Source organism: Giraffa tippelskirchi, chromosome 6, assembly GCF_054371585.1.
Source record: "Giraffa tippelskirchi isolate mGirTip1 chromosome 6, T2T-mGirTip1v1.2.pri, whole genome shotgun sequence".
Lineage (NCBI taxonomy): Eukaryota > Metazoa > Chordata > Mammalia > Artiodactyla > Giraffidae > Giraffa > Giraffa tippelskirchi.
In genome coordinates, this window is record NC_137280.1 from 160,995,035 (window position 1) to 161,022,692 (window position 27,658).

Here is a 27,658-nt window from a genome sequence, read left to right on the forward strand (position 1 = left end):
GATCATCTTTGATATTTGACTAACTGTGTTATAGTGAAATGCATAATTTCTTTAAAGCTTACTAGATTTTTTTTTTCCTTTCAAAAGCAGCATAAAAGTTGTAGAAGCCCAGTAGTTATGAGTCATTGGCTGGTTGCCTTCAGCAACCTGTGGGACAGGAATAAGTCAAAAGTACAAAAACTGGGCATCTCCCAAAGGGACCTCGGTATCAGAGGTGACCTAAAATTGACAAGAAGGAACACCCATTGTAGCAAATGTGAAATTGTCAACATTCATTCAGTATCTTCAGATGGAATGCCTGAAGTTCATAGTTTAAAGGTATTAAACTCTGTGCTCTGCAGTCTTTTGCTCTGAATGAGAATAATAATGAATGAAGTGGAAGGAAGAAAACTCCCATCCAGTGTCAGCATGTAGTTATCAAACTGGCTGATCTCATGTTATGAGTCAGATCATTCCCTAACCTCAGGGTACCCTTTTTCTTGACAATTCTGTGTATTAGGTATTTCAGTCTCTTCTCACTGCTCTCTGGATGGGATGACAATAGACTGAAATATATCATATATAGTGCTATCAAAGGACGAGTTCTCTTAGGGTAGGGAGTGATCTGCTTGTGCTTTTCCCAGGTCATGGTTGCATCTGCAGTGAATAAATGGCTCTCTTCACGTCTTCCTAACATCTGTTTATAGTGATGTGGACCCCCTCACTCTCCTGGAGCTGAGTCTTCTCTTGGGGTTCCCAGAGTAGTCAGTTGTGGCTGCCCTCTCATCTGACCTGCCTGACCAGTAGATAGTTCCTTGTTTACTTGGTTCTTCCTGTTCATGTTCTGCAACTGTGCTGCGTCCTGAGCACTCAGCATTTTCCTCTACGTTCAGTGTCTTCCTTAAAAAAAATCATACACCCCTAATGGCTTCAGCCTTTACCACTGCACAGCTGTTTCTGCACTTGAGTCTCTAACTTTGTCTTCTTTCCTGACCTCCTGTCTAGTACTTACAATGATCGTACTTATTTTCACATCCACGTGGATGATATTTCATTTAGTTTCCACAGCAGAATGATCCCTTCTCTTTCTTCTCTTACTTTTATGGGCTCTAAGTCAGTTTTCCCTTTTTGTCATCATCAACCCTGTTCTTTGGTCACCTATCACTGTCCAAACAATTAAAATGAATCCATAGAGTTGTTAACAAATACCTGAATGCTAAATTTTGGAGGACTGTTGAAAAGGCAATTTAAAGGATTCTGACCAAAAACTGTGTTGAAAAGTTCTTACTGTGTTTTTTGTTTTTTTTTAATTTTTGGCTGTGCTCGGTGTCCGTTGCTGCATGGACTTTCTCTCATTTCAGTTCAGTCGCTCAGTCACGTCCGACTCTTTGCAACCCCATGGACTGCAGCACGCCAGGCCTCCCTGTCCATCACCAACTCCCGGAGTTTATTCAAACTCATGTCCATTGAGTCGGTGATGCCATCCAACCATCTCTCCTGTCGTCTCCTTCTTCTCTTGCCTTCAATCTTTCCCAGCATCAGGGTCTTTTCAAATGAGTCAGTTCTTCGCATCAGGTGGCCAAAGTATTGGGAGTTTCAGCTTCAACATCAGTCCTTCCAGTGAACACCCAGGACTGATCTCCTTTAGGATGGACTGGTTAGATCTCCTTGCAGTCCAAGGGACTCTCGAGAGTGTTCTCCAACACCACAGTTCAAAAGCATCAATTCTTCAGCACTCAGCTTTCTTCACTGTCCAACTCTCACATCCATACATGACCACTGGAAAAACCGTAGCTTTGACTAGACGGACCTTTGTTGGCAAAGTAATGTCTCTGCTTTTTAATATGCTGTCTAGGTTGGTCGTAACTGCGTCAAATAGAGATTACTCTTCATTGCAGTGTTCGGGCTTCTCATTGCAGTGGCTTCTCTTGTTGATGAGCACAGGCTCTAGAATGTTCAGGCTTCAGTAGTTCAGCTTCCAGGCTCCAGAGCTGGCTCAGTAGTTGCTGCACACAGGCTTAGTTGCTCTATGACGTGTGGAACCTCCCCAGATCAGGGGTTGAATTTGTATCCCCTGCATTGGCAGGCAAATTCTTATCCACTGTGCCACCAGGGAAGTCCTCTTATTATAGTGTTAAGAATGGCTTTTTCATTTGTAAATGTTAAGAAAAATAGAAAGGAGAATAATATTTTATGACATGGGAAAATTGTAGGAGACAAATTTCAGTGTAGTTTCGACAGAGACCATATGCCCTTCTAAGTCTAAAATATTTACTATGTGACTGCCTTCAGGAAAAGTTTGCTGACCCTTTGGTTTAAAAGATTAGTGTTCACTTTTTTAAAACAACAAATTCAAAACCCTATTTTGTTCTTCAACCTTTAAAAAACCAGGTGGTTACACACTCATGAAACCACAGTCAAGACAGAGAACATTTCTATCTCCTCCCAAAGATTCCCCAGGCCTCTCTGCAGACCATCCTTCCCTTTGCTCCCATAGCCAGGCAGCCACTGATCTGCTTTCTGTCACTGTATAGTAATTTGTGGTTTCTAGAATTTTGTATAAATAGAATCATACAGTGGGCACTTCTTTATGACTGGCTTTTTTACCCAGCATGCTGATTTTGAGATTCATTCATGTTGTTACATGTATCAGTGATTTGTCCTATTCATTATTATAGGCTTTTTTCAGCTTTGTTTAGGTATAATTGACAAATAAAATTGTAAGATATTTAAAGTGTTCATCTTGGTGATTTGCCATGTGTGTGATTTGCTGTAAGTGTATAAATGCGCCGATTTTGCTGGACACTCTAGACTTTACTGTTAGACAAGACTATTAATAATAGTAAACTCTTGCATAATCTGTTCTTCATAGAAAAACCACCCCAGAGACAAGGAAACAACTCACTCTCACTTTAACTATTTTATTATTGTCATTGTTATTATTATTAATAATAATAGTATTTTAGTCTACAGATTCTGGGTATTTCCAGTTCCTATGGCAGAGATTTCTCAAAGTAAAGCAAAAGCTACTTCAAACTATGTTTTAAAGTGCTTATAAATATAACAATGTTTAAACAGTCATGGCACAGTTTGGCAATTTTTGTAATTTCAGTTAAAACTATTTTTCATGTTCAAAGTGTAATCCAACTCGAATCTCTTCTCCACTTTCTTTTTTTTTTTTTTTTAATTAGTTTATTTATCTATTTTAAACCTTTAAGACTTACCCTCAGATTCCAAACCTCTCCACCACTCTTTGGCCCCATCTCAGTACTCTTATGATCACTTTCAGCCTTCTCTGTTCTCAGTCCTACCACCTAGCTCAGTATGTACTTCTGAACATGTTCTTATCTGGGAACTCTCAAAGCAGGGTGTTGGTGGGGTCAGGGGTTTGTGTTGTAACTTTACAGAAAAAAAACAACTTTAATTTTCAGTTCCTTCTATCTTGTCAGAAATAGTCTGGCTCCTGATAAGTAGTATCGCAACTGATTAGCATGCCATGCTTTGAAACTTAACAGAAGCATAAAGAACATTGAGAGTCTCTGCGATAAAGTCCTGTAGGACAAGGTTCAAGAGGGAAAATTGAAGGAACAGGAACCATGCCATCTGGAGATGAAATTGCTGAGGCATAACCAAATAATTGTCTTTTGATTCATGAGTATCCATCTCAAAAAAGACTGACCAAATGTTTCTCCTGCCCATAAGTAACACTCAGAAAGACAAGTTCTTAAATTGCAGATAGAAACTTTAGTTGTATAAAACAAAAGGTATCTTATCTATAATCTGGATATTTCTGGTTAAAAAAAAAAACAACAGAATTATTGCTCCTAGGATTTACAAAATTTATAATAGACATCAGTCTAAGCCTCAGCCCTAAAAATGAAGCCATGCTACCCAGATATTTTAGTTACAGACATCTCTGAAGCCAGCAGACTAAGCTAACTGAACTTCCATTGACTCTCTTTGTTATGAATAGTGGCCCTTAAATTAGTAAGGAATTTTAGAAGAACTTGACATAACCCATGGTGAACACTAGGTAATTACTGATCCCATCCAAATATTTTTAGGAGTGTTTGGGTGATAATTGTTCCCAAAGTGTTCTAAATGTTTCAATTGCACAGAGAGCCGGTGGCCATCAAGATGACTCACTTATTTCCTTTTCTCTGTGTATTTAATGCACATGTTAGATTGAAGGATCTTATTGTAAATAAGAACATTAACAAAAGCAAGTTAAATTGCAAAAAAGAGCTGTTGAAAAAATGTGAATCAATGAAAGATGAAATTCCTAGTTTTCTCACACCTGAAGAAAATGTACAGATGCATAAATACAGTATTGGTCTTTTCGATTCTGTCATTGGTACGAAATCCATTGTCTCTGCTGCTAAGTCACTTGGTGATACAAAACAGCAGTAGGTCAGCAGGTCTGTGTGACGCCAGAAGCAAGAAATCATGGAGACTTCACAGGGGTGTCTGCCAAGGGGAGAGCAAAAGCAGAAGCTGTGAAGCCCTTTAAGGAGAAGTAGTTACAAGAAAAGGCAGCAGCAATATGCAAACTCAGGCCCAGCAGAAAAGTCAGAAGCAATCAGGAAGTCACCTGGAGGTTCAGTGCCAAGCAAGCCTACCACCAGAGGGGCACAGACCCAGAAGAGCAGAGACCAGCCATGAGTGGGTTTTCCTTCTCCCAAAAGAGAGTCTTGGCATATGTAATGGGAGAAACACAAAGACTGAGCCAAAGCAAATTTTTATTGAGCACCTACCAAATTACCTAACTATAGTGAGAAAATCAGAGGACTAGAACCAACACCTGCCCGTCCCCACCCCATCCTACTCTCTGCCACTAATGAAAATTAAAAGCCAGAATCTCTTATTTAACAAATATTTCTTAAGCTCCTTCTGGGTGCCAAGGACCTTACTATAAACTAACAAATACAACAGTGAACTAACTGACTATAAACTAACAAATACAACAGTGAACTAACTGGACGTAATGTCTTGCTTTCTAGGAGGTTACCATTGAATCAAAGATACTCTTTTTTTAATCCCAAATATGTTATTTTTGAGTTAAAAAATATAGCCTAATTTTAGTGAAGATTTCATTCTTTCTAAGTTCTTTATCCTGCATTTTTCTGTGCTCTTTCTTAGGCTATCCAAAAGATAGTTGGTTTTGATTAGGCCCCTTGTAGGACTTCGGAGAAGGCAATGGCAACCCACTCCAGTACTCTTGCCTGGAAAATCCCATGGGTGGAGGAGCCTGGTAGGCTGCAGTCTATGGGCTCGCGAAGAGTCAGACACGACTGAGCGATTTCACTTTCACTTTCATGTATTGGAGAAGGACATGGCAACCCACTCCAGTGTTCTTGCCTGGAGAATCCCAGGCACGGGGGAGCCTGGTGGGCCGCCGTCTATGGGGTCGCACAGAATCGGACACGACTGAAGCAACTTAGCAGCAGCAGCAGCAGCAGGACTGCACTGCCTATTTCTTAACTATTTTTCATAACAGAATTAACATATACCTGGAGATTTTGAAATTGCACATTTTCCTTAGGTCTCCAAAACCATTATTCCTATTATTTTAATATTGTGCTTCAAAGTTTTAAAAATAGGAAAAAAATTCAGTATTAATAAATGGTCCTTGTGTTTATGTACCCTTTATGTAGACTTAATCATTACTAATATACTGACAAATTTGTTTAAACTATTTTTTAATCATTATTTTTAGAAAAATGATTAAGATTTATTATAGGAATTGAAACAAATAATAAAAATACAAAGATTAAAAAGTTTTAAAGTCACTTCAAACTTCATCCACAAGTAATCTTCATAAATAATAAGTGACTATTATGATGTCCAGGAATTTTCCAAGTTTATTAGCACAAACCACAGATCCAAATTGCTTAGAGAATCCCAAGCAAAAAAAAAGTATCCCTAGGCATATCATAGTCAAACTCTTGAGAATCTGAATAGCAGATCATGAGGGCAGCTTGGGGAAGTAAAGGGAACATTGTATTCAAAAATATCATTATAGAAGTTAATACTATTCTCAACAGAAACTGGAAACCAGAAGACAGTGGAATGACCCCTTTAAAGTCCTGTAACAAACAAGAAAACAAAACCTGTTAACCTACAAACCTATATCCAGTGACAATATCCCTCTAATAGGAAGGTACAATAAAAACACTTTCAGGCAAAACCTGAAAGAATTTATTTCCAAAAAATCTGAGCATCAGGAAATGCTAAAAAGAAGTTATACAGACTGAAGGGAAAGGGAAATGATAGGAGAGAAATCTAATTCTATGAAAATTAATGGAGATCACTGGGAAGAGCAAGTAAGTCATTACATATACAGGTTTATATAATAAATCATTCCTACTTTATACATATATATGTATATGTCATTTTGTTGCAAAGACTGTTGAATATTTTAAAGTAAAAATCACATTTAAAATAAAAAAATTATGTTCATGTCTGAACATCATTTCATATATCTTTCTAGACATACTAAATATGATTAGATGCCTACTTATAAATGTTTTAAATATGTGACTATATTATAGTTTCTATAATATAGAAAATTTAATTTCAGTTTATTTGAATTTGAGAAAAGCTAAAATTGAAGAGAAATAATTGTTAAATATCAAAAAATGCTTCTGTACCACAAAATATATTCTAATCATCACAAGAAAGATAAATGGTCTCTCTTAAGTCAAGAAATTATAAATACAGTAAAGGATTGGAATCACTGTTTTTTTATAACCTAGGTATTTCAATTTTATAGTATCAACTGACTACATACTGTAAAAGATAAAATCATCAATACTCAGGTCTCCTCCCATTTCAGTCTTCCCAACATTAGGGGTGTGTGTGTGTGTGTGTATATATATATCTATATATACACACACACACATATATATAGGGGTTTATATATATATATATATATATATATATAAGAGGATAATATTATATGTTTTGCATTGTCTAGGCTTAACATTTACATTTGAATCTATAAATACAATTCTCATAATTTTAAGATTATTCCAGTATCTAAATACATAGATAGTAGTACCTTTTACATGATCCTTTTGCCATCATCATTACTGAATTCTGTTTTTTCTTTGGTATGGACAGTTCCTCTCTTTATTAGTTATATTTTAGTATCATGTAGTTTGGTTTTTAAGTTTTTTACCCAAGAAAATATATGAATGCTGCATTTCCAGCATTGTCTTTATGTTTGATAATTTCAAATGCTATATTGGCTGAATATAATATTCTGAATATAATATTCTTTCTCCCACAGAACTAAATAAATATTGCTCCATTATCTTTTAACACTAAAAGTTGATGTAAAGAAGTCTGAAGGCAGCCTAAAATTTACCATTTATTAACAGACTGGCTTGTTTTCTGGTGGAATCTCTTAAAGTTTAACACCTAATAAGGCTATGATGTGGTATCAAGAAATCTATATCAAAATTTCCCTGGTACATGGTATTATAGTTAATACTTTCAATCTGTGGATTAAGTTTTTGGTTTTTTTCCAGGAACCTTTTCTGTGTTAATATTATATATTTTCATTCATCTCCAGTTACATTCATTGAATTCCCTGTTTCACAGATAATAATTACCAATTCTTGAGTATTTTTCTTACCGATTAGCTTCTTTTATTCCTTTAGTCGGTCTTTTTTTCGTCTTAATCCCCTGGAATTTTATATTAGCCAAACCTCTTCCTGTATTTTCAGATTCTCTGAGTCATGATATGCCTCATCCATAATCAGTTCCAGCTACTGATAGCTCAGTTGTTCATCAACTGTCATGGCATTCATGAGATCTGTGATGTCTGTGAGACCAATCTTTCATTGCTTATAGGTGTCCAGCTTTTTATTCCTCAAATATTTAAATGCTGTATATAAAATTTATATTTTATAAAATATATAAAAATTAAATTTTATAAATTTAAATTTATATAAAGTTTAAATTTATATTTTAATATAAAACATGTATTTTATAAAATTTACATTTTAATATAAAATATGTATTCTAAAATTTACATTTTAATACAAAATATGTGTTTTATATTATAAAATTAATATAAATAATAATTTAATATTGCAGAAGGAGTCTTTACCATCTGAGCCACCAGAAAAGCCCTGTTTTTTAATATGTAGACTGATTCAGTTCTTTGTGTTTTAAAGACTTGCTAGGTACTGTCACTGGTATATTTTTATCATATATAATAGCTTTTTGCCAGAAATTAAAATAAATATTAGAAATAAAGGCCACACAGAATCAGTATGTCAGGATGCGGGACACATTTAGCTCAGGAGCTGAGAGCTCTTGCTGTGTGGGTGTGTCCATGCTCACAGGTGGAGGACGTAGCATGGGGTTTGTCACACTCATCCAACTGGCTGTGCATGCAGGCCAGCGTTCAGAACACAGTCAAAATAATGAACTTACATGTCACGAAATTTAGAGACAGATAAAATTAAAGGTATAAGCTTGGGCAGCTGTTAAGTGGGTTGGTTCATTTAATGTATTTGATTTTCTTTTCTTTTCTTTACAATGTCATGTTAGTTTCTGCTGTGTAACATTGTGAATCCGACATATATATATACATATATCCCCTCCCTTTTGATCCTCCCTGACCCCCTCCTGTTCCACCCCTCTAGGTCATCACAGAGAACAGAGCTGAGCTCCCTGTGCTATACACAGCAGCTTCCCGCTAACTATCCATTAATATTTTATTCATTGCAGTATGTATATGTCAGTGCTGCGCTCTCGATTCATCCCTCTCCTTCCCCAACATGCTGTGTCCGAAAGTCTGTTCTCTGTGTCTGCACCTGTATTGCTGCTGCTGCTGCTAAGTCGCTTCAGTCATGTCCGACTCTGTGCAACCCCATAGACGGCAGCCCACCAGGCTCCCCCGTCCCTGGGATTCTCCAGGCAAGAACACTAGAGTGGGTTGCCATGTCCTTCTCCAATGCATGAAAGTGAAAAGTGAAAGTGAAGTCGCTCAGTCGTGTCTGACTCTTAGCGACCCCATGGACTGCAGCCTGCCAGGCTCCTCTGTCCATGGGATTTTCCAGGCAAGACTACTGGAGTGGGGTGCCATTGCCTTCTCCTCTATTCCTGCCCTGCATATAGGCTCATCACTACCATTTTTCTAGATTCCATACATATGTGTGAGAATACAACATTTGTTTTTCTCTTTCTTACTTACTTCACTCTGTATGACAGGCTCTAGTTTCATCCACATCACTTCAACTGACTCAATTTCGTTCCTTTTTATGGCTGAGTAAAATGTGCCACGTCTTCTTTACCATTCATCTGTCAACGGACATCTAGGCTGCTTTCATGTCCTGGCTATTGTAAATAGTGCTACAGTGAAGACTGGGATGCATGTGTCTGTTTTGAGTTATGGTGTTCTCAGGGTACACGCCCAATAGTGGATTGCTGGGTCATATGGCAGTTCTATGTTTAGCTTTTTAAGCAACCTCCATACTGGTCTCCACAATTTATATTCTCACCAACAGTGTAGGAGGGTCCCCTTTTCTCACACCCTCTCCAGCGTTTATTGTTTGTAGATATTTTGATGATGCCGTTGTGACCAGTGTTAGGTGGTACCTCATTATAGGTTTGACTTGCATTTCTCCAATAATGAGCAATGCTGAGCATCTTTTCACATGCCTCTTGGCCATCTAACCACTTTTTCTGTAACCTGAAGAAATTATGGGATGAGAAAGACAGAGACTAAAAGGATTGCTGACTAGGACAGCGTGCCTTTAGTTATGGCTTGATACCCGGTGTTACCCTCCTGAGGTCTTTGTGTTCCCCCATTTATTTGTTTATTTTTGGCAGTGCTGGGTCTTTGTTGCTGCGCGGGCTTTTCTCTAGTTGTGGCGCATGGGCTTCCCATTGCGGTGGCTTCTCTTCTCGTGGAGTGCAGTCTCTAGTGCTTCTGTGGCCGTGTCTCCTGGGCTGTGGAGCACAGTCTCAGTAGTTGTACCACACAGACTTAGATGCTCTGCACCATGGGGGAGCAACATGTGGGATCTTCCTGGATCTGGGATCGAACCCGTGGCTCCTGCCTTTTCTTTACCACTGAGCCACCAGAGAAGCCCTCCCCTGAGATCTTTTTACAAGTTTTAAAAAGCTTAACTGTTCTTAGCTGAGGGCTGCATCTTAGTCCTCAGAGGGGACACTTAGATGAGGTCTCCGAATCAGTATGAAACCCTGAGACTTCACTTCCTTCAGAGGCAAGCAGCTTAGTCAACTTCCTGTTTCCCCACTTCTCATCTGCTACCGCTTCTTGGGTGAATTTGTTAAATGGCAATGTTGACTGTTTCCCATCACGTGTGGAACCAACATAAATTACTGAGATAAGCAGCCAAAATCTCCTGTACTTATTTGCTCCCTGATGATGTTAAGAGTATTTATTAACTTCTTTAGAGCAGAGCTCCCTAACCTTCAGGATCTAATGCCTAATGTTCAAAGGTGGAGCTGATGTAATAATAATAGGAATGAATGCGCAATTAATGTAATTCACTTGAATCATCCCCAAACCATCCCCCTGGCCCCAGTTTGTGGAAAAACTGTCTTCCACAAAACTGGTCCCTGGTGCCAGAAAGGTTGGGGACTGCTACTTCAGATCATTATGGTCTCCTTTATGTCTCACTGAGCACTTGCTAATAAGTTTAAATTCCTGCATCAAAATAAATTCAGAGCTGGCCAATCCAGATGTAATTCAACTAAAGGTTTTTGAAATCATTTTTTCATCATTGTAGTAGGAAATCCAGTAAAATAATCAAAATAGCAATACACGGAAAGAATCTCCTTCTCTGTAAGCTTTCACTAAATAAAGACTAGGAAGGACAGATGAATTATATATATCCTGCTTCAGAAACAGTTACCCTATTATTTGGTAGGATATTGTCTTTGTTAGCAACTTGGAGTAGGAACCAAATGTTCTATCCTTGCATCTCATTGCCTGGCAGTGCACATAGGGGAAGTCAACACATTGGATTGAGTAGCTGAGATTCGAGATGCTCTCATAAAATTCTTTTACAGAACACCATACAGCACAGGGGTGAGGACTCTGCCTGCCAGTGCAGCAGACGCGGGTTCAATCCCTGGATTGGGAAGCTCCCCTGGAGTAGGAAACGGCAACCCACTCCAGTATTCTTGCCTGGAGAATTCTATGGACAGAGGAGCCTGGCAGGCTGCAGTCCATGGAGTCACAAAGAGTCAGACATGACTGAGCGGTTGAGCATACACACACACACTTGTGCACACACACACATTCACATTCAAAGGAGAACCTGAGATTTAACATACAGCCTTTGAAATAGGGACTTGTTTTTACTGTGAGGTCAGAAACCTCCACAGCTGAGTACTATGGATAATGAAAGTCCTTTTTCTATATTTGCCCAGCCTGGACTGGACACAGGCAAATGTCATACAATCTTCATTTAAACATTCTTTTCTTTCCATTTTAACAGTGTTTATATTTTCTGATACACATCTAAAAGGTTCAGAGTATTTACTGTATATGTAAATACGCTTTTAAGAAAAAAACACAGCATATGTAGTTTTCACATGCAAGTTATTTTCAGCAGATAGTTCCTCCTCTGAAGCACAAAAGGCTTGATATAAAAACAAACAAGAGAGAATGTGCTGTTTTAACAAATGGGTCCTTGGAGATGAATTTTTAGGACATTTTTTTTCCAATCTAGCTTTTACCCCATCACTTAGTCACACTTAGAGAAATCCTGAAATAAATCAGTGACATTCTCACAATTTTCAAGGCTGACAGTTTAATTTTTTTTCCTGTTTTGTCTATTGCCGTGGCCAATATAGTTAAGTCATACCCATGTGAAAAATTACGTGTACAAGAAAAATGTTGGACATGTGTGTTTTCAGAAAGATTTCTGCTAATATGCATAACATCATTTGCACGTGAAACTAATGTGCTTACCCTACGTAATTTAGAATATTAATGTTGTTTCCAAAAAACCAAAACAAGCCCAATTCAAAAGGAAATTAATGTTTCTGTTACTAATTTTGTATCATGGTTAGAGTAATTGCATTTTAAATATTTTAGCAGATAAACCACTGATTTCAACACAGAGTTTGTTAATTATATAGACTGGATGCCAACTCAGGATGGGGTTATTCCAGTAGAAAGAGGAGAAAATCCTAATTTATAACAATATTCCAGAAATGGCAACAGAGATCAAAGGCTAGTATTCCTAGCTTTCACACTGTCCTCTAATTTCATTTTCCATTAAAAGTTAGTTGTAATTCTTGTGCCTTGAGGATTTTCTAATAGACTTTTTACTATTTATTCCAGCAGGTACAAGTCTTAAGTCCACAATATTGTTTGCTTTCCTGCTTCTACACTGCCAGAAATATTAGGGGCCATGGGAGAATGCAGACCTCAAAACTGACCATACTTACTTGTGTTTTATGAAGTTTTGACATTAACTCCTTTTTTTCTTTAACAGGCTGTGTGTCTTACTTTCATTTTTATGGATTAATTATAAGAATTTTAGTAACTAAGGAGATTCTTATTTGCTTCTAAAACTTAAACATCAGTATTAATAGACACAAAAGGCACAATTTAACATATTTTATTGGCTGAGTGTAAAGGTCAAAATTACCAAGCTTTATAGAAGCATGATTAGAAGTATACAGTAGACCCCTTGTAGAGATCATGAAGGAAAGCCAGTGTAGGCAATGCCTGGAACACAATTGCAAAATGTGAGTTGCTCTCTGTGACGGAAGCAGAGCAATTGTCGAGTTTGACTAGATTGCAAAAGAATTTAAAGGGCCAGCAGATGTTTAAGAAGGCACGAGATAGCTTTGTAGTCCTCATGTAATGTTCACTGAGAAGCATGCTAAATATTGAGCAATCCATACTGAATCCCCACGCAGTGATTTTATTTCCAACTGAGATAAGTAGGTGAGATAGATAAACAAAAGCAGAAGGCTTAATTAGTCCTGCCCTTCCCTCAGTCTCTAAGGTGGCTGGAGCATTACCATTTAGCTGAGAAAAAAATAAAAAAAGAGAATGCAATAGGTGCGGGGGAAAAAAAAAAAAACCACAGTAATTTTTTCAAAGGCAAGAGATTGCCCTGTAAAACAAAATGTACACAGTGAATCAGACAGACACATTTCTCTGCAGGTCTATATTCAGGTATTAGTAGAGCTAGATCTCAGAGTTCTGATGTTTTAACTAAGTAAAAAATGTCTTGTTAGCAGTTTTCTCAAAAGACATTGAAGAACCCTCGTGCCATTCAGAAATTTCCAATGGCCTCCTGCTTCAAACACGTCCTGTCATTCCCAGCTTTGGGGAGAATTTGGAGAACACTTGTAGAAAGGCAGCTATGCTTGCAATCATGTTTATTCTTTAGCTTTGGTAGCAGGCTTCCCTTTAACATGCTAGGACTCTCTTCTTTTGCAGGGACTTTACGTTTTTGTGGTTTATTTCATTCTACACAACCAGACGTGCTGCCCCATGAAGGCCAGCTACACAGTGGAAATGAATGGGCACCCAGGACCGAGCACCGCCTTCTTCACCCCCGGGAGCGGAATGCCTGCTGCTGGGGGCGAGATCAGCAAGTCCACCCAGAATCTCATCAGTGCTGTGGAGGAGGTGCCGCCCCTCGCCCTTTCTCCTTTTCCTCCTGTCTGTCTCTCTCATACACATCCTTTCCATTTTGGACAGTACAAGTTAAACTGTGCCACGTCACTTCCAGGTCCCTTTCCTCCTGACACTCTCTGATCTCTGATATTTGCTGTGCTTACCGCAGTTCGTGTCTGTTACCTAATTCTTTTTCCTCTGTGCTTTGTGAGCTCTACTCACCAGTGGTTTGTCCTGGGAAGTCAGCACGGAATCTGTCATCTCTTTCTTCAAAAGCTTCCTAATTTGACCCTTGTGCATAGTCCCTCAGTGGTGTCCGACTCTTTGCGACCCCATGGACTGCAGCCCGCCGGGCTCCTTGTCCTTGCAGTGACTAAATCTGCTTCAGAAATGGTGTTTTAAATACTGTTCCTTCCTGAAAATATTTTCACGGCTCTCTTCCTTTGCCCTTCCCAATTCACTATTCAATCCCAGCAAACAAACAAACCTCCCACTGTTCTCTGACCACATCATTTTGGGTTCTTATGTCTCAATCACGTTGCCACCAACCCATCAATAGTGTCAGCCGTAGCACTGGCACCACTGCTCGTATTTGAAAACATACCTGAAGTTATTTGTCCAGGAGACATGGTCAGGAGGGTTACCCTGACAATTTCTGCAGTGCCTAAGATGTGCCTGCCTACCATTCCTTATAGAGCTTATATCAGTGTCTCCATATTAAAGAGCAAAGGGAAACAGTATTTGTGTTTGTGTCCTGAAAAAAAATCAAGAAATAAAAGTGCATATATCTGAAAAGAAAACAGATAATAGATAGGTGGGTAGATAAATAGATAATCTGCCTGTTCAGTGATATGTTTTGTTGTCTTCCATGTTAATTTTGAAAGTAATTTTATTCATGTTAGGTGAAAATTAAGGTAAGTGATCACAAATAAAGTATCATATTTAAAGACAGATAGATGTTTAGTACCCTTAAATGCTTAGCAAACTAGTAACATTTCTATATCCCAAAAGTTCTTAAAACTGAATTATTTTCACATAACAGCTGATAACAATGGAAACAAATATTGCCAGGATCAGCAGTGCAGGAGTTAATCTTTAAAAAGAATTTTTTTTTGTCTCTTTGATTGGTTACCCAGTTTAGATTTGTCTAGATCTGAACTATGCAATACATGAGCTATGAGCCATGTGTGACTGCTTAAATTTAAACTGGCCAAATTTAAGTAACAGTAAAAACTCAATTCATCCATCACTCTGGCCACGTCCAAGTGCTCAGCAGCCAACGTAATGGAGAGCAAAGGTATGAAACATTTGCAGCCTCACAGGGCCCCACCGAGCTGTATTGAACCATCACTGTGCTGAAGAGTGCCAGTCCGGAGGCTCTGCTGCTTCAGGAAATATTTTAGGTTTCCTCTGCTCTCAGATTGACTTATCCCTCCCTCAGATCACTTTCCTCAGTTGCAAGGCATCCTGTAGTCCCTCAGAGAACCTTGTATTGGGAGGCAGCAGCTGTGACGGTTCAGTTCCTGGCCTGGGCCGCTCCTTGGATGTTCATCGCGGGTGTAGCACAACGCCATACCCCGACGTGCGCCCTGCATTCCTCAGAAGCCTGGAACTGGCGTTGGTCCAGCTGTCAGCGAGGGACTGGCAAGGACATTCTGAAAAGCCACGCAGAGAAGGGAAAGCATGAGGAAAGGAAGGATTAGGCTTTTTTTTTTTTTTTTTTTTTTTAAGAAGTAGGCACAAAGGAAGCAAATATATTTACTCACTTCAAGATAGAACCATCTTTTTCATCATTTAAATTTTAAAAAGGAGGACTTCAGGATTCTATTAAAGAGCTTTTCTTTTCAATTCAGTATATCCTTGTAGGTAGCTACTATATTTAAAATTCTATGTTTTATCTTAAAGATTAGGAGAGTTCTTTTCCAGTTCTTATACTTTTAACAGCTTTTTTTTTTTGCACATATTCTGTGAAAAAAAGTTAACGTACTGATTGGGTTAAAAAAAAAGCTTCTCTTTTTCCACACATGACAGCATAGAAATCTACAAGCTAATTCTCATAAGAGAAATTGTTCAGTGTCACCAGATTAGGTTGTCTCGTGAAAAGACATACTTTTCTGAGGAACAGAGGTAAAATTAAAGGTCTTCCGTCTATAAACAGTTCAATTGCCCTCTCACTTGGTCTTTGTAATGAGATCTAGAGATAAATAGCTCATATAGATTTCAGGGTAAATATATATGTACTCATATCATGATTTTCTTTTCTTTTAACCCCAAAGGTGCCACCTGACTGGGAGAGAGCATCCTTCCAGCAAGCCAGTCAGGCCAGCCCTGACTTAAAGCCAAGCCCACAAAATGGCGCCACGTTCCCTTCCTCTGGAGGGTATGGCCAAGGGTCACTAATAGCCGATGAGGAGTCCCAGGAGTTTGATGACTTGATATTTGCATTAAAAACTGGTATGTGAACCCACAAACCCCATTAGAAGGAAGCACTCTTGCTATGCTGTGATTTATTTCTTCTTCCCATGAAGTTTCAGAAGTACAATGTCACCCTTAGCGCATTCGGATTCCCATGACCCATTCCTAATCCCCGCCGAATTCTAGGATGTTTTGTTCTTGGCACCAGATATGAGACAACCTAAAAATAATGGACAATTTGCTTCTAAGAAAAAGGCATATTGTAACTCGATGTAAATATCTATGCACTGGAATCTTGCTAGATAGAACACCGATTGAGATAGATTCGGCGCTGTAAGAATCTGGTAGCAACCTCCCTGAGAGAGTTTTGCCTCTGACCTGCCGAAGAGAATTTCTTATGGAGTAGCTTTGAGGCAGAAACTTTCAAAGGCAACATAATGTGTCTCTCGTACAGTTCTACAGTTTTTAAAGTGCCATCACATGTAGTATTTCATTGGATCTTCCTATATATTCAGCTTTACCAGTCTGTGACCCCCATGGAGAGTTGTTTTCCAATCAAATATGCAACTTCTTTCTTTTCTTTTTTTTTCTCAGAAAAATGTTGATCTGTCACTGTTACCAAAAGTTCAGTGAACTTTTACATTTCCAGATGTACAAACATGCAAGAAGATATGTCTGTGCTCAGATAAATTTATTGAAACAGTTATTCAAAAGTACATTCGATTATATATATTCCTGTGTTCAGATCAGTGCTTGGCAGTTGGTTAGCCTTTTGTAGATGTTGTTGGAGAATGAATGAATGAGAGCAAAAAAGAAAGAGGAGGGAGGGAGGAAGGAAGAAAAGAAAGGTGAAATTTAAGAGTTTGCTTGGCGGAATAGACATTCACACAAACATGACATTAAGAAGAGTAAGCTAAGTAGTGGAAAGAGTTATTATTAATTATTGAGGATTCAAGGAAAATTTTTTAAAAATCTGATCCATTGCGTCTTGAAGAATATGTAGGGTTTATGGAAGAGTTGACTCATTGGAAAAGACCCTAATGCTGGGTAGGATTGGGGGCAGGAGGAGAAGGGGACAACAGAGGATGAGATGGTTGGATGGCATCACTGACTCAGTGGACGTGGGTTTGGGTAGACTCCAGGAGTTGGTGACGGACAGAGGCCTGGCGTGCTGCAATTCATGGGGTCGCAAAGAGTCGGACACGACTGAGCGACTGAACTGAACGTAAGTAAAGCATAGAGGAAAGGCATTACAGGCTGACGGAATAGAATTAGCCAAAGCCCAGGGCTGCAGGGGATGGGGAGTGGGGTGAGTGAGGTCAGGCAGCAGGAGAAAAGCCTGGAAAGTCGTTTACCTGCTTCGTTGATAAATCACTGTAGTTCCTCAGCTGGGTTTCAGCTGGCACCCTGTTTGGGATATTCACAGACATGCTCAGTGAAAAGGTCCCCCTGACCAGGTATACTTGGGAAACTGCAGAGATTCAGTATTCAGTTGAGCATTTTAGCAGATCTGAAAAGTCCTAAAGAAACTCACTTCATTCACCTGTGGCTTCCAGAACACATTTAGCGACAGACTCATTTGGGGAAGCAGAACACTTACTGACGCTCTGCATGATGGAAAATGCTCTTCAGATGCCACGCTAAGGGGTGGGGTTTTTATAGAACTCAGTAAGCCATGGAGGTTTTTGAGGAGAAGAACAACATGTTCCCACTGGTTTTGAGGCAAAATAACTCTTAGGGAAGTGTGAAGAATAAATTTAGAAGCAAAATCAGAAAAGCTGAGAGGTAAATCCCCATAGCCCCAAGAAACATGGTTTAAACCTCAAATCTGGGAAGCGACAAGAAGAAGGCCAAGAGGAATGCGGAGGAAACACTGAGAAGACAGTCAGCAAAGACTCGTGCTTCTCACCTAGGTGACTGGGGAGTCATACATAGAGCATCCGCTTGTTTATTTGCTCTCAAGGGGACACGGGGGAGTTCAGACTTGGATCATTGATCATTCAGCCTGGTGGCTATTAAATATTCAAGGTGGGACCTTCGGTGAGAGATCACGGTTGGAGGTAATGATCTTGAATGGCATCGTGCAGAGTTACATGTGAAACCATGGGGAGAAATGAGTTTACTCTGGAAGAGTGGAAGCTAAGAGATGAGATGGAAAGAGGTGAGGAAGGGAATGGAGAGGAAAGAAGGGAAGACATGAGAAAGGAAACAAGAAGAACATCCAAGGTAATACTTATGCTGAAGAGTGAATAGAAGAGGATCCTACAAAGGACACTGTACAAGGTCAGCACGAGAACTCGAGAGAAGAGAGTTCCGTGAAGGAGGGAGGGGCAACTGTGTGAAATGCTCATCCGACTTAGGACTGAAAGGGGGCTTTCAGGTTTCAGATAATTTTCAGGGTAGATTATGTCCCCAGCATTACAATGCAGACAGTTGCTGTTATGACCCTGGAAGCATAAAATGAATTCCTACAACATAATTAAATTAGATCTGGGTCCTATATATATAACAAGTATTAAATGCATTCCATTGAGGAATGCATGGAATGACTTGCTTGCTTATAGACTGAGTTTAGCATTCCTTCGAGTTCACTCAACTCTTTTAGGAAGTAAGTGCTTAAAAAAGACCAAAATAGCAGTCTCTCACACTGGCTCCGTCTGTTTTTAGGAAAGGTACTATAATAATCAAGCACCACCCCATAGATGCTTTCCATCATAGAATATGGTCAATCAAAGGAACAGTCCACCTGCCACTCTACCCACAGTGGAATTCACAGTTGACACATAGGCCAGAGTTGGGTTAACCGGGAGTTTTATTTGAACCTCATTGCACTTTTAACATTTTTTGGAGCCAAAGTTTTAAAATGTAGAGATATCCCATAAAAATCCCGAAGTCTTCATAAGAAAAAAAATCTACCGATAAAGTGCTTAAAATCGAACACAGCATTGCTTGATTGGAGCTGAGTAACGGCTGCCCCTCTAGTGGAACGTGAGCGCTTCAGTTTGTCCAGTGCCCACCAGCCCTGTGTCACTGGTTCATGGGAGCCTCCCTTGCAACTGTGATGTTTGAGTTTGTAAACCTTGACCTGTCTCAGATCCGCCATAACTGGGGGCCACTCAAGGTCAAGTGCTAGGAACAATGGATCTTCCAAGTCTTTCTCATTGGAACCCCTAAACAACTTTGAACAACTATGTTGCTGTTTGCATATATCTAAATAAGCATCTAAAGGTTGTCATCATGAGTTTAAATAGTATCAAACAATGTCGTTTCTATTGTATTATAAATTTTAGGGTTTAAGGGTTTAAGTACCAGAGCAATTTGATGCCCACTGTTATTCATTTTATTTCAAATATATACAAGCAAACTTTTCTTTTACAGTTGGAGATTTTACACCATTCTCTTTTCTCTTTTAACTTGTATTGCCATTCTACTCACAGCACAGAATTTTATCCTAATTTAATATATTTTATGTTTGGAATTCATTTGATTGGTATAAAATACAAGCCCTTGCCCCCATACCAGTCATGGATTTGTGTTTCCATTTGAATTTTAACCATATTGAATCTATTTTATAAAAAAGAACACAAAGAAAAAGAAAACACAATTGACCATTTTCATTTTTAAAATAAATTATTTGTCCCTGTATGAGACATTCACATTTCACTCTAAAAAGAGGACATAGTATCTTTCAATTAGTTGTTCTCGAAATACATCAGCCTCGGGACTTTCCTGGCAGGCTAGTGGATAAGACTCCAAGTTTCCACTCTAGTGGGTGTGGGTTTGATCCCTGCTTGGGGAACTAAGATCCCAGCATGCCGCACTGCACAACCAAAATAAAGAAGAAAACAGAAATCCATCAGGCTCTTCACAGGCAAATGAGACACTCAGTTCTAGACTGGTGGTGTCTTGTTATTTTAATAGAACTTTCCAGTGTATCCTCATTGTCTCCAGCCAGGACTTTGGGAGAAAGAGAACAATCACCCTGGAGCAGCCTCCATTTTAGGGAGGAGGAGAAGGTGCCGAGCCAACTAGAACAGACTCAGCCTACACAGCGTGAGTCCATAATGGAGGGGCATGGACTCTGCTTACATCCCCAATGAGAAGTGTTTTGATTACTGTCATCTTTATGTCAGCCAAAGATGGCGAAATTCTTGAAAATGTCAAGCTGAGAGCGTATTGGGCTTTGATTCAGGGTGTTTCTTCACTGGGTTTCTCCCAGAGGGACTAATCTGATTCCGTATCTTCCTTAGTCCGTTGACTTCCTTCTTTTACCTCAGACCAATGACACTGATGTCATGGCAGACGTTTCCTTACTGGAAACCTTTAAATGATTTCTTTTTCAGTCAGAAGAAAATAAATACCAAGTCCTTGAACACAAATGAAAACATTCAGAATCAAGGTCCAAATTCATGAACTCCTCAAAGAACCCATTAATAAATTTCTCTTTCAGAGGCATCACATTAAAACTACAATGAGTTATTTAACTCCAAGAACTTAGGCACTCCAGTGGACTAAACAAAGTTAGATGGAGATCAAAGTGGGAAAATAGAATTTGAAAAGATTTTGATTTCTTTGCCTCAGAAGCAGATTGAAGGAGTATGACCTTTGTATCATTGCCACGTGTCAAAAGGCCATAGAAAGTAAGAATGGGCTTTGAATTCAGAGACGTTTGTGTGGCAATTCTAGCTCTTCAGTCTTCTGTCTGTGTGACTTTCAGCAAGGAGCTCGATCTTTCTGTTTCATTTATCACATAAGGATTCTCATTGTTAGTTTTCATGAAGTTTAGAGATTGTCTATGTGAAGAATCTACTGTATTGTCTGGCAGAATTTAAGTTCAGTTTGTGGTATAAATTATTTGTTGTTGTGCTTAAAAACAGTTTTAAATGTTTATAATGTGTTCTGTAACACCTGAGTGTTCACTGCACCATAACTCTTGAAAATAGTGAGGTAGGTTGGTGCCTGAATATCTGCCAAGTAGTTTGAAATGTATTCTATAAACAGATGTGTGAACACTTGAAACCTGGGGGACAAAGAAATCACACAGTTAGAGCTGTCCCCATAAGAGACCATTAGCTCGGTCGTGTCCGACTCTTTGCGACCCCATGAACCACAGCACACCAGGCCTCCCTGTCTATCACCAAGTCCTGGAGCCCACCCAAACCCATGTCCATCGAGTCGGTGATGCCATCCAACCATCTCATCCTCTGTCGTCCCCTTCTCCTCCTGCCCTCAATCTTTCCCAGCATCAGGGTCTTTTCTAATGAGTCAGCTCTTCGCATCAGGTGGCCAAAGTATTGGAGTTTCAGCTTCAACATCAGTCCTTCCAATGAACACCCAGGACTGATCTCCTTTAGGATGGACTGGTTTGATCTCCTTGCAGTCCAAGGGACTCTTCAAGAGTCTTCTCCAACACCACAGTTTAAAAGCATCAATTCTTCAGCGCTCAGCTTTCTTCACAGTCCAACTCTCACATCCATACATGACCACCGGAAAAACCATAGCCTTGACTAGACGGACCTTTGTTGACAAAGTAATGTCTCTGCTTTTTAATATAAGAGACCATAGGATGTGTTAAAAGACAATACCTTACATTTGGTGTCAAAAATTCAGTTGGAGGGACTTCCCTTCTGGTCCAGTGACTAAGACTCCGTACTTCTAATGCAGGGAGCCCACATACCACAACAAAGATTGAAAATCTCATGTGACACAACTTAGATCCAGCATAGCCAAATAAATAAATAAATAAATGGTTTTTTTTAAAAAAATAGGGAATTCCCTGGCAGTCCAGCGGTCAGGGGCTTTCACTGCCCTGGACCTGGATTCAGTCCCTGGTCAGAGAACTAAGATCCCACAGGCAGCATGGCATGGCCAAAAACAAAGTAAAATTTAAAACGAGAAGTCCAGTTGTGTATCTTCATTCTGTAATTTCCCTGCTATGTGGCGTGGGCCACTCAGTGAACACCTCTGATCCCCACTCAGTCTCCGTGTCTATAAAACAGGACTACTAACTTCCCTGGTGGCTCAGATGGTACAGCGTCTGCCTACAATGTGGGATACCCGGGTTCGATCCCTGGGTTGGGAAGATCCTCTGGAGAAGGCAATGGCAACCCACTCCAGTACTCTTGCCTGGAAAATCCCACGGATGGAGGAGCCTGGTGGGCTACAGTCCATGGGGTCGCAAAGAGTCAGACGCGACTGAGCGACTTCACTTCACTGTCTTTCAGTCATGCTCTCTAACTAAAGTATGTTGAAATGTCGAGGAGAGACTCTAGATAAATGTGAATTGTTACTTATAGTTCCTTTGACATTGCCTGTTCAGTCTACCAAGAGTGAGAGTTACTATCATCACACTTACTGGATTTTTCATAAATTTTTAGCTTAAAATTTAAGCACGAAAATGCTTTTCAGAATATCAGGATGCCTATTGCCAAATACCTTCCTAGATCACTGAATGCATTTACAAAGAGACAAGAAACCTGGGCTGTGTTCCCAGTTCTGCCGTCTTATACTCGTGTGGAGAATGTGTTCCGTCTTGAGTCTCGGCGAGGGATTAGGATTCGGGTATTGTAAATTTATGTCAACTGGGAGGAAACTGCAAAGAAGGGCGAGGTGGATCACACAGATGTGGTGACTCAGGGGAGGCTGCATCGAGAACTTGCTGACACCGTCCAGGGCTCCCCGCTGTACTGGACGAGCCGGCGACACCCAGTCACTTGTACAGCTGCACCCACGTTCAACCTCCCAGCCCCGTGTACCCCGAGCCTCACAGTCTGCTCAGCAGGCTCTCAGTTCAGGAACTTCTTTCTAGCATGCTTTATCACCATGCTGGGCAGATGCTTATATGTTCCCAGTGTCATTTAGAGGGGCTTCCCAGGTGACTCGGCGGTAAAGAACCCACCTGCAGTGGGGAGACGCGGGTTCGATCCCTGGGTGGGGAAGATCCCCCCGGGGAGAAAATGGCAACCCGCTCCAGTGTTCCTGCTGGAAAAATCCAACGGACAGAGGAGCCTGGTGAACTACAGTCCACGGGGTCGCAAAGAGCTGGATGCGACCGAGCACATACAATGGCATTTAGAGCAGGCCACCTTTGAAATCAGAAGGAGTTGGTGCTTGATTGTTACATTAAGCCTCACTTTCCCCTGGTACTAATGCTGAGGTCCTTTCTGTTTCTCTGGAGTTAATCCCATATTGGGCAACTGAACCCTTGAGTTACTCAGATCAAGCTGCTGTAGGCCTCAAGGCCTCAGTCACCACTTTATAAAATGCCAGTGTGGCACTGATCCAGTGGGAGGTTCTTCTGTTATAAGTTGGGCCGTTCCTCTGCCTCCCTGGCAGAGAAACATGGGCCCTTTGTCCTTCAAAGACAGTCTGCCAAACTCAAATATTACTTAAAACGTAGAGCCAGTCAAACAGCATGAGGGATTCAAGAAGACTGATAACAACAGCAGCAAACCAAAAGGCACTGCTTGCCCCATGAATTTATTGTTGTTGTTTTATGCAATCCAGAAATACAGGCCCAGTATTGCCTTGTCTTCTGTTTTTTAAAGAGAAATCCCATATCTGATTTTTTTTTGTTAATGATATTCATTTTTCAATTATGGCAACTGACTAAATTTTTAAAAATACATTGTCATTGGTAATATTCTGGTTCTTAACTTGAGGAAAGACTTCATGGGTGTTTGTCACATGTTTTGCTTCATGACTTACATGTGCATTATACTGGATTAGCCAAAAAGTTCTTTCTGGTTTTCCCGTAACATTTTATGGAAAAACCCAAACAAACTTTTTGGCCAACCCAATATAGAGCACTCCCATACAATTTATCATCCACATCAGGGCAATTTGAGATGGTAAATGGAATGTGATTAATAATTTTTTCCAGGTATAAACTAGGACTTTTCTAATATTGCATCCTTCAGCTCCCTGCTTAAAGGAATAGTGAAAGAAGTATTTGTGAAAGGATGTGGAAATGGGCCTTGAAGGATGGATAGGAAGACACTCAGGCTGAAATTAACGTGGCACATGCAGGGACCAGTCTCAAGAACTGATGACACTAAGAAAAGTTTTCCAATGGGCAAAGACTGGAATATGTCTGTTTGGTAAAGTCCAGCCGGGTTAGTATCTTGAAAGACAGTGCAGAGAGTTCCAGGCTTGATGCAGTTTACAATAGGAACTAATGTTTGTTCTTGAGAAGACAGTGGAATGTAGAATGGATCAGGAGGACATTCTGATGAACTGATGATAAAAATTAAAGAGGCATTTTCAAGAACTAAGATGCAGAGCATAATTTATTACTATACTCAACAAACATTTACTGAATACACGCAGTGGCTGGGCACTGTCCTATGACCTGGGGGACATAATCCAATGGAAGAACCAGAAATTTTTAAAGAGAAAAGAGAATCATCATGTTGTCATGGGTAGCACAGGAGATGCTACCTGAGTTGATATTTACAGGAAGAGTAAAAGCAACCAAGCAGAAGGGTTGAGGGGCAGGGAAAGAGCCTTCTAGGCAGAAGTACTGACTAATGACATGGTGGGGAAAAAGGAGTGACCAGTGGCTCTGCTACTGCTAAGTCACCTCAGTCATGTCCGACTCTGTGCAACCCCGTAGATGGCAGCCCAGCAGGCTCTGCCGTCCCTGGGATTCTCCAGGCAAGAACACTGGAGTGGGTTGCCATTTCCTTCTCCAGTGCATGAAAGGGAAAAGTGAAAGTGAAGTCACTCAGTCGTGTCCGACTCTTCGTGACCCCATGGACTGCAGCCTACCAGGCTCCTCCATCCATGGGATTTTCCAGGCAAGAGTACTGGAGTGGGATGCCATTGCCTTCTCCGGACCAGTGGCTCTAGTGAGACATTAAGGCTAGAGAGCAGGCCAGAGTCAGATGGATCAGCCTTGAAGCTGGGCTGAAGACAAGCCCTCCAGAGGTCAGACAGCAGGAGGAGATGCAAAAGAAAGCAGAAGAGCTTTGAAAAGAGTCCACAGGATAAGATGGGCCAGTGCGGTGTCACGGAACCAAAGCCAGACAGTGAGGTTTCAACAGCAGCCTTTAAAAGAGAGAGGGTGGGAAGGACAGAGACCCAAAAGAGGGGGCGTTTGGCTAGTAGGAGATCCTTAGCAGGCTCCTGCTTCCATCTCCAAATAGGTTAAGAAGAAGCTAATCCACTGTCTTCCCATGGCTACCAGCTCTGCAAAACTGCCTTTCCTACACCTCAGATAGAAAGGGAAGTATGAGCTGCCCGGGCAACTGGTTTTTCGCTTTCCTTCTTGTTTGCAGTCTTGTGCCCAGCAGAGGGGATGGGGCTGGGAGCTGTAATCTCTGGTGATTCAGCCAACAGCACACACTGTGACCACATCCCTATTCTGTCTGTGTGTGTGTGTGAGAGAGTTTGTGTGTTTACACATTACAGAAGAAAACAGCAAGGTGCTAGTCTCATCTTGTGTCAGGTTTTCTGAATTATTCCAAGTTGTGAAAAAAGTAGTAAATAGTGGCACTTCCTCAATACAGAGATTCTGGGCACTATCTGCAATCAACAGCTAGCTTTGTGGGATTCCTATGCAGATCTGTTTTTGGCACTGTGTTACATAATTATTTTTATCTTGGGATCAGATCTGAGTCATTCAGAGCCAGTGTCTCCTGGGCACTGATACAATACCACGTGTTGTCAATGCACAGTTTTCTCAGGTCCCTGCCCACACCGAGTGTCGGCTGAGGGACCTACTAGGTTCAGTAGATGTAGGGTTGGAGGATATATGTTTTATAACAGCAAATCCTACTCCCCTTCCCCTGCTGAAAAATTCTAATTAACTTGCCTGATTTCTTTTGTACTTTAATAAACCCCCAATTAAGAAATGGTGTTCTTCGGAGTAAGTTATGCCTGTCAACCATGTAGAAACAGGAAAAAAAGATTGAGGGCACAAATCCATGTCTTTAGAAATTAATCTGTACTTACGGAAACTACCAAAAGGAATTTAAAATACAGTTTAATAGTTGTTAGGTGTCAATATGTATTCTAAGTGTGTAGCCCACTTTTTACTAAGAGAGTAGAAATAGACGTGTGTTTACTTAATGGAACTTGACCGTTAATTTGCTGGACTAATAGTTGGGAGTTTTGTGTTTATTCTTTTTCTGTTGCAGGTGCTGGTCTCAGTGTCAGTGATAATGAGTCCGGTCAAGGCAGCCAGGAGGGAGGCACCTTGACTGACTCCCAGATCGTGGAACTCAGAAGGATTCCCATCGCCGACACCCACCTCTAGGACCTCAGTAATCATTAGAATGAGGGTACTTTGATATTTGTATTGGCTCTGTGCTAAAACGTTCTATAATAGGATTCTGTGAATTGTACTGAGTGATGAACCCAGAAGTGATTGTTGTGTTCGGAATATAAATTACTTACCTTTGTGCAACCTGAAAATTAACTGCTTACAGTGAAAGCCTGGATCAATGTTATCAGTTAATAGGATTGATTTATATCAGTTAATAGCATGTACATATTCCAAGAGTATTCGTTGTTTTTTAATAATGCTAACATTGCTTAATAAAAGTAATAACGATCAATAAAAACCATAGAATTCATTTGGCATCACCCAAGCTCATTATTTATGAGAAAATATTGTGCCCAAGCAAAGAAGCAAACTCTGTCTAGACAGTGTCCATCACCCTGTTTCTTCCCACACTGATACAGGTGATCCAGATTTAAGACTTCACCTTCATTCCTAAAAGCCATAAAATGTATTGTCTGCTGATTTTGCGCCTGAGTATTGACGGAGTACTGTAGTTTACATAGTCTTTCATCAAAAGTATTTATTTCTGCTCATTATAAAATTAGGGAACTGAACATCTTCCAGAATGAATGTTCTGTTCCCAGTTAAAAATAACTTCACCAAGCATTTTAATACAGCTAAGAAGAGGATCATCCAAACAGTGCAGAGTTTGTTTGGGAGAAATTATTCCTTGGATTGGATTTTTCAGTCTTTGTCTTGGAATGAGAAATCAGAAAGTCTGTCCTAGAACAAACACTATTGTGTTCAGGATGATTTCATTGACTATAGTTCCAGAAGAATCCTTTAAGGACAGAACAAGTTTGTTCTAAGAAAGACTTTTTGCCTTTTATTTTTGAATTGTCAAGTATTTGGGGGAAAAGCGGTAGTCCTTTTAAGAAAAAATTAAAATTGAAAAAAAAAACCCCACCTAAGGGAAATTTTGTTGTTAATAATGTCCCTTAAAACCATAATTAAAACACTCAAGTGTTCTGTCATCACCGTGAAAAACGGCTTTATTTTTTGTAAAGCCTGAGGTGGCGGTATTGATCTTGATGAATTATAAAATGACTCTCCTTTCTTCTCCCTGTTGGCACTCCCCGACTTCCATCTCATATTATATTGAGTTTTGATCAATCTATTGTCTTTTTAGCTGCACAGGAAACAAAAGCTGCACAACAAAATCAAACAGCATAAAAAACAAAAACATCATTGGCAGAGTTACAGTCCTTTTTAGGAAGTTTAGAAGTGGTGGTAATACAATTGAAATATACATTAAGTGACAAAAAAGGTGTTGTCTCTCTCAATCTACAGCATTGCACTGTAGTGTCTTCCAAAATAGGGTAGAAGGAATTGATGAAATTGGTTATAAA

The 27,658-nt window shown here is 40.0% G+C and overlaps 1 protein-coding gene across 1 annotated transcript in view; it reads left to right on the forward strand.

Annotated features, from left to right (window-relative positions):
• ADGRV1 (adhesion G protein-coupled receptor V1) overlaps positions 1–26,601 on the forward strand; it is a 537,185-nt gene extending 510,584 nt beyond the window's left edge. Inside the window, exons 88-90 of the mRNA XM_081504948.1 lie at positions 13,430–13,621; positions 15,886–16,063; positions 26,164–26,601. Of these exons, the coding sequence (XP_081361074.1) occupies positions 13,430–13,621; positions 15,886–16,063; positions 26,164–26,282 (489 nt within the window). The 3' untranslated portion in view covers positions 26,283–26,601. The remainder of the gene's footprint in view (positions 1–13,429; positions 13,622–15,885; positions 16,064–26,163) is intronic.
• Positions 26,602–27,658: the final 1,057 nt, after the last annotated feature.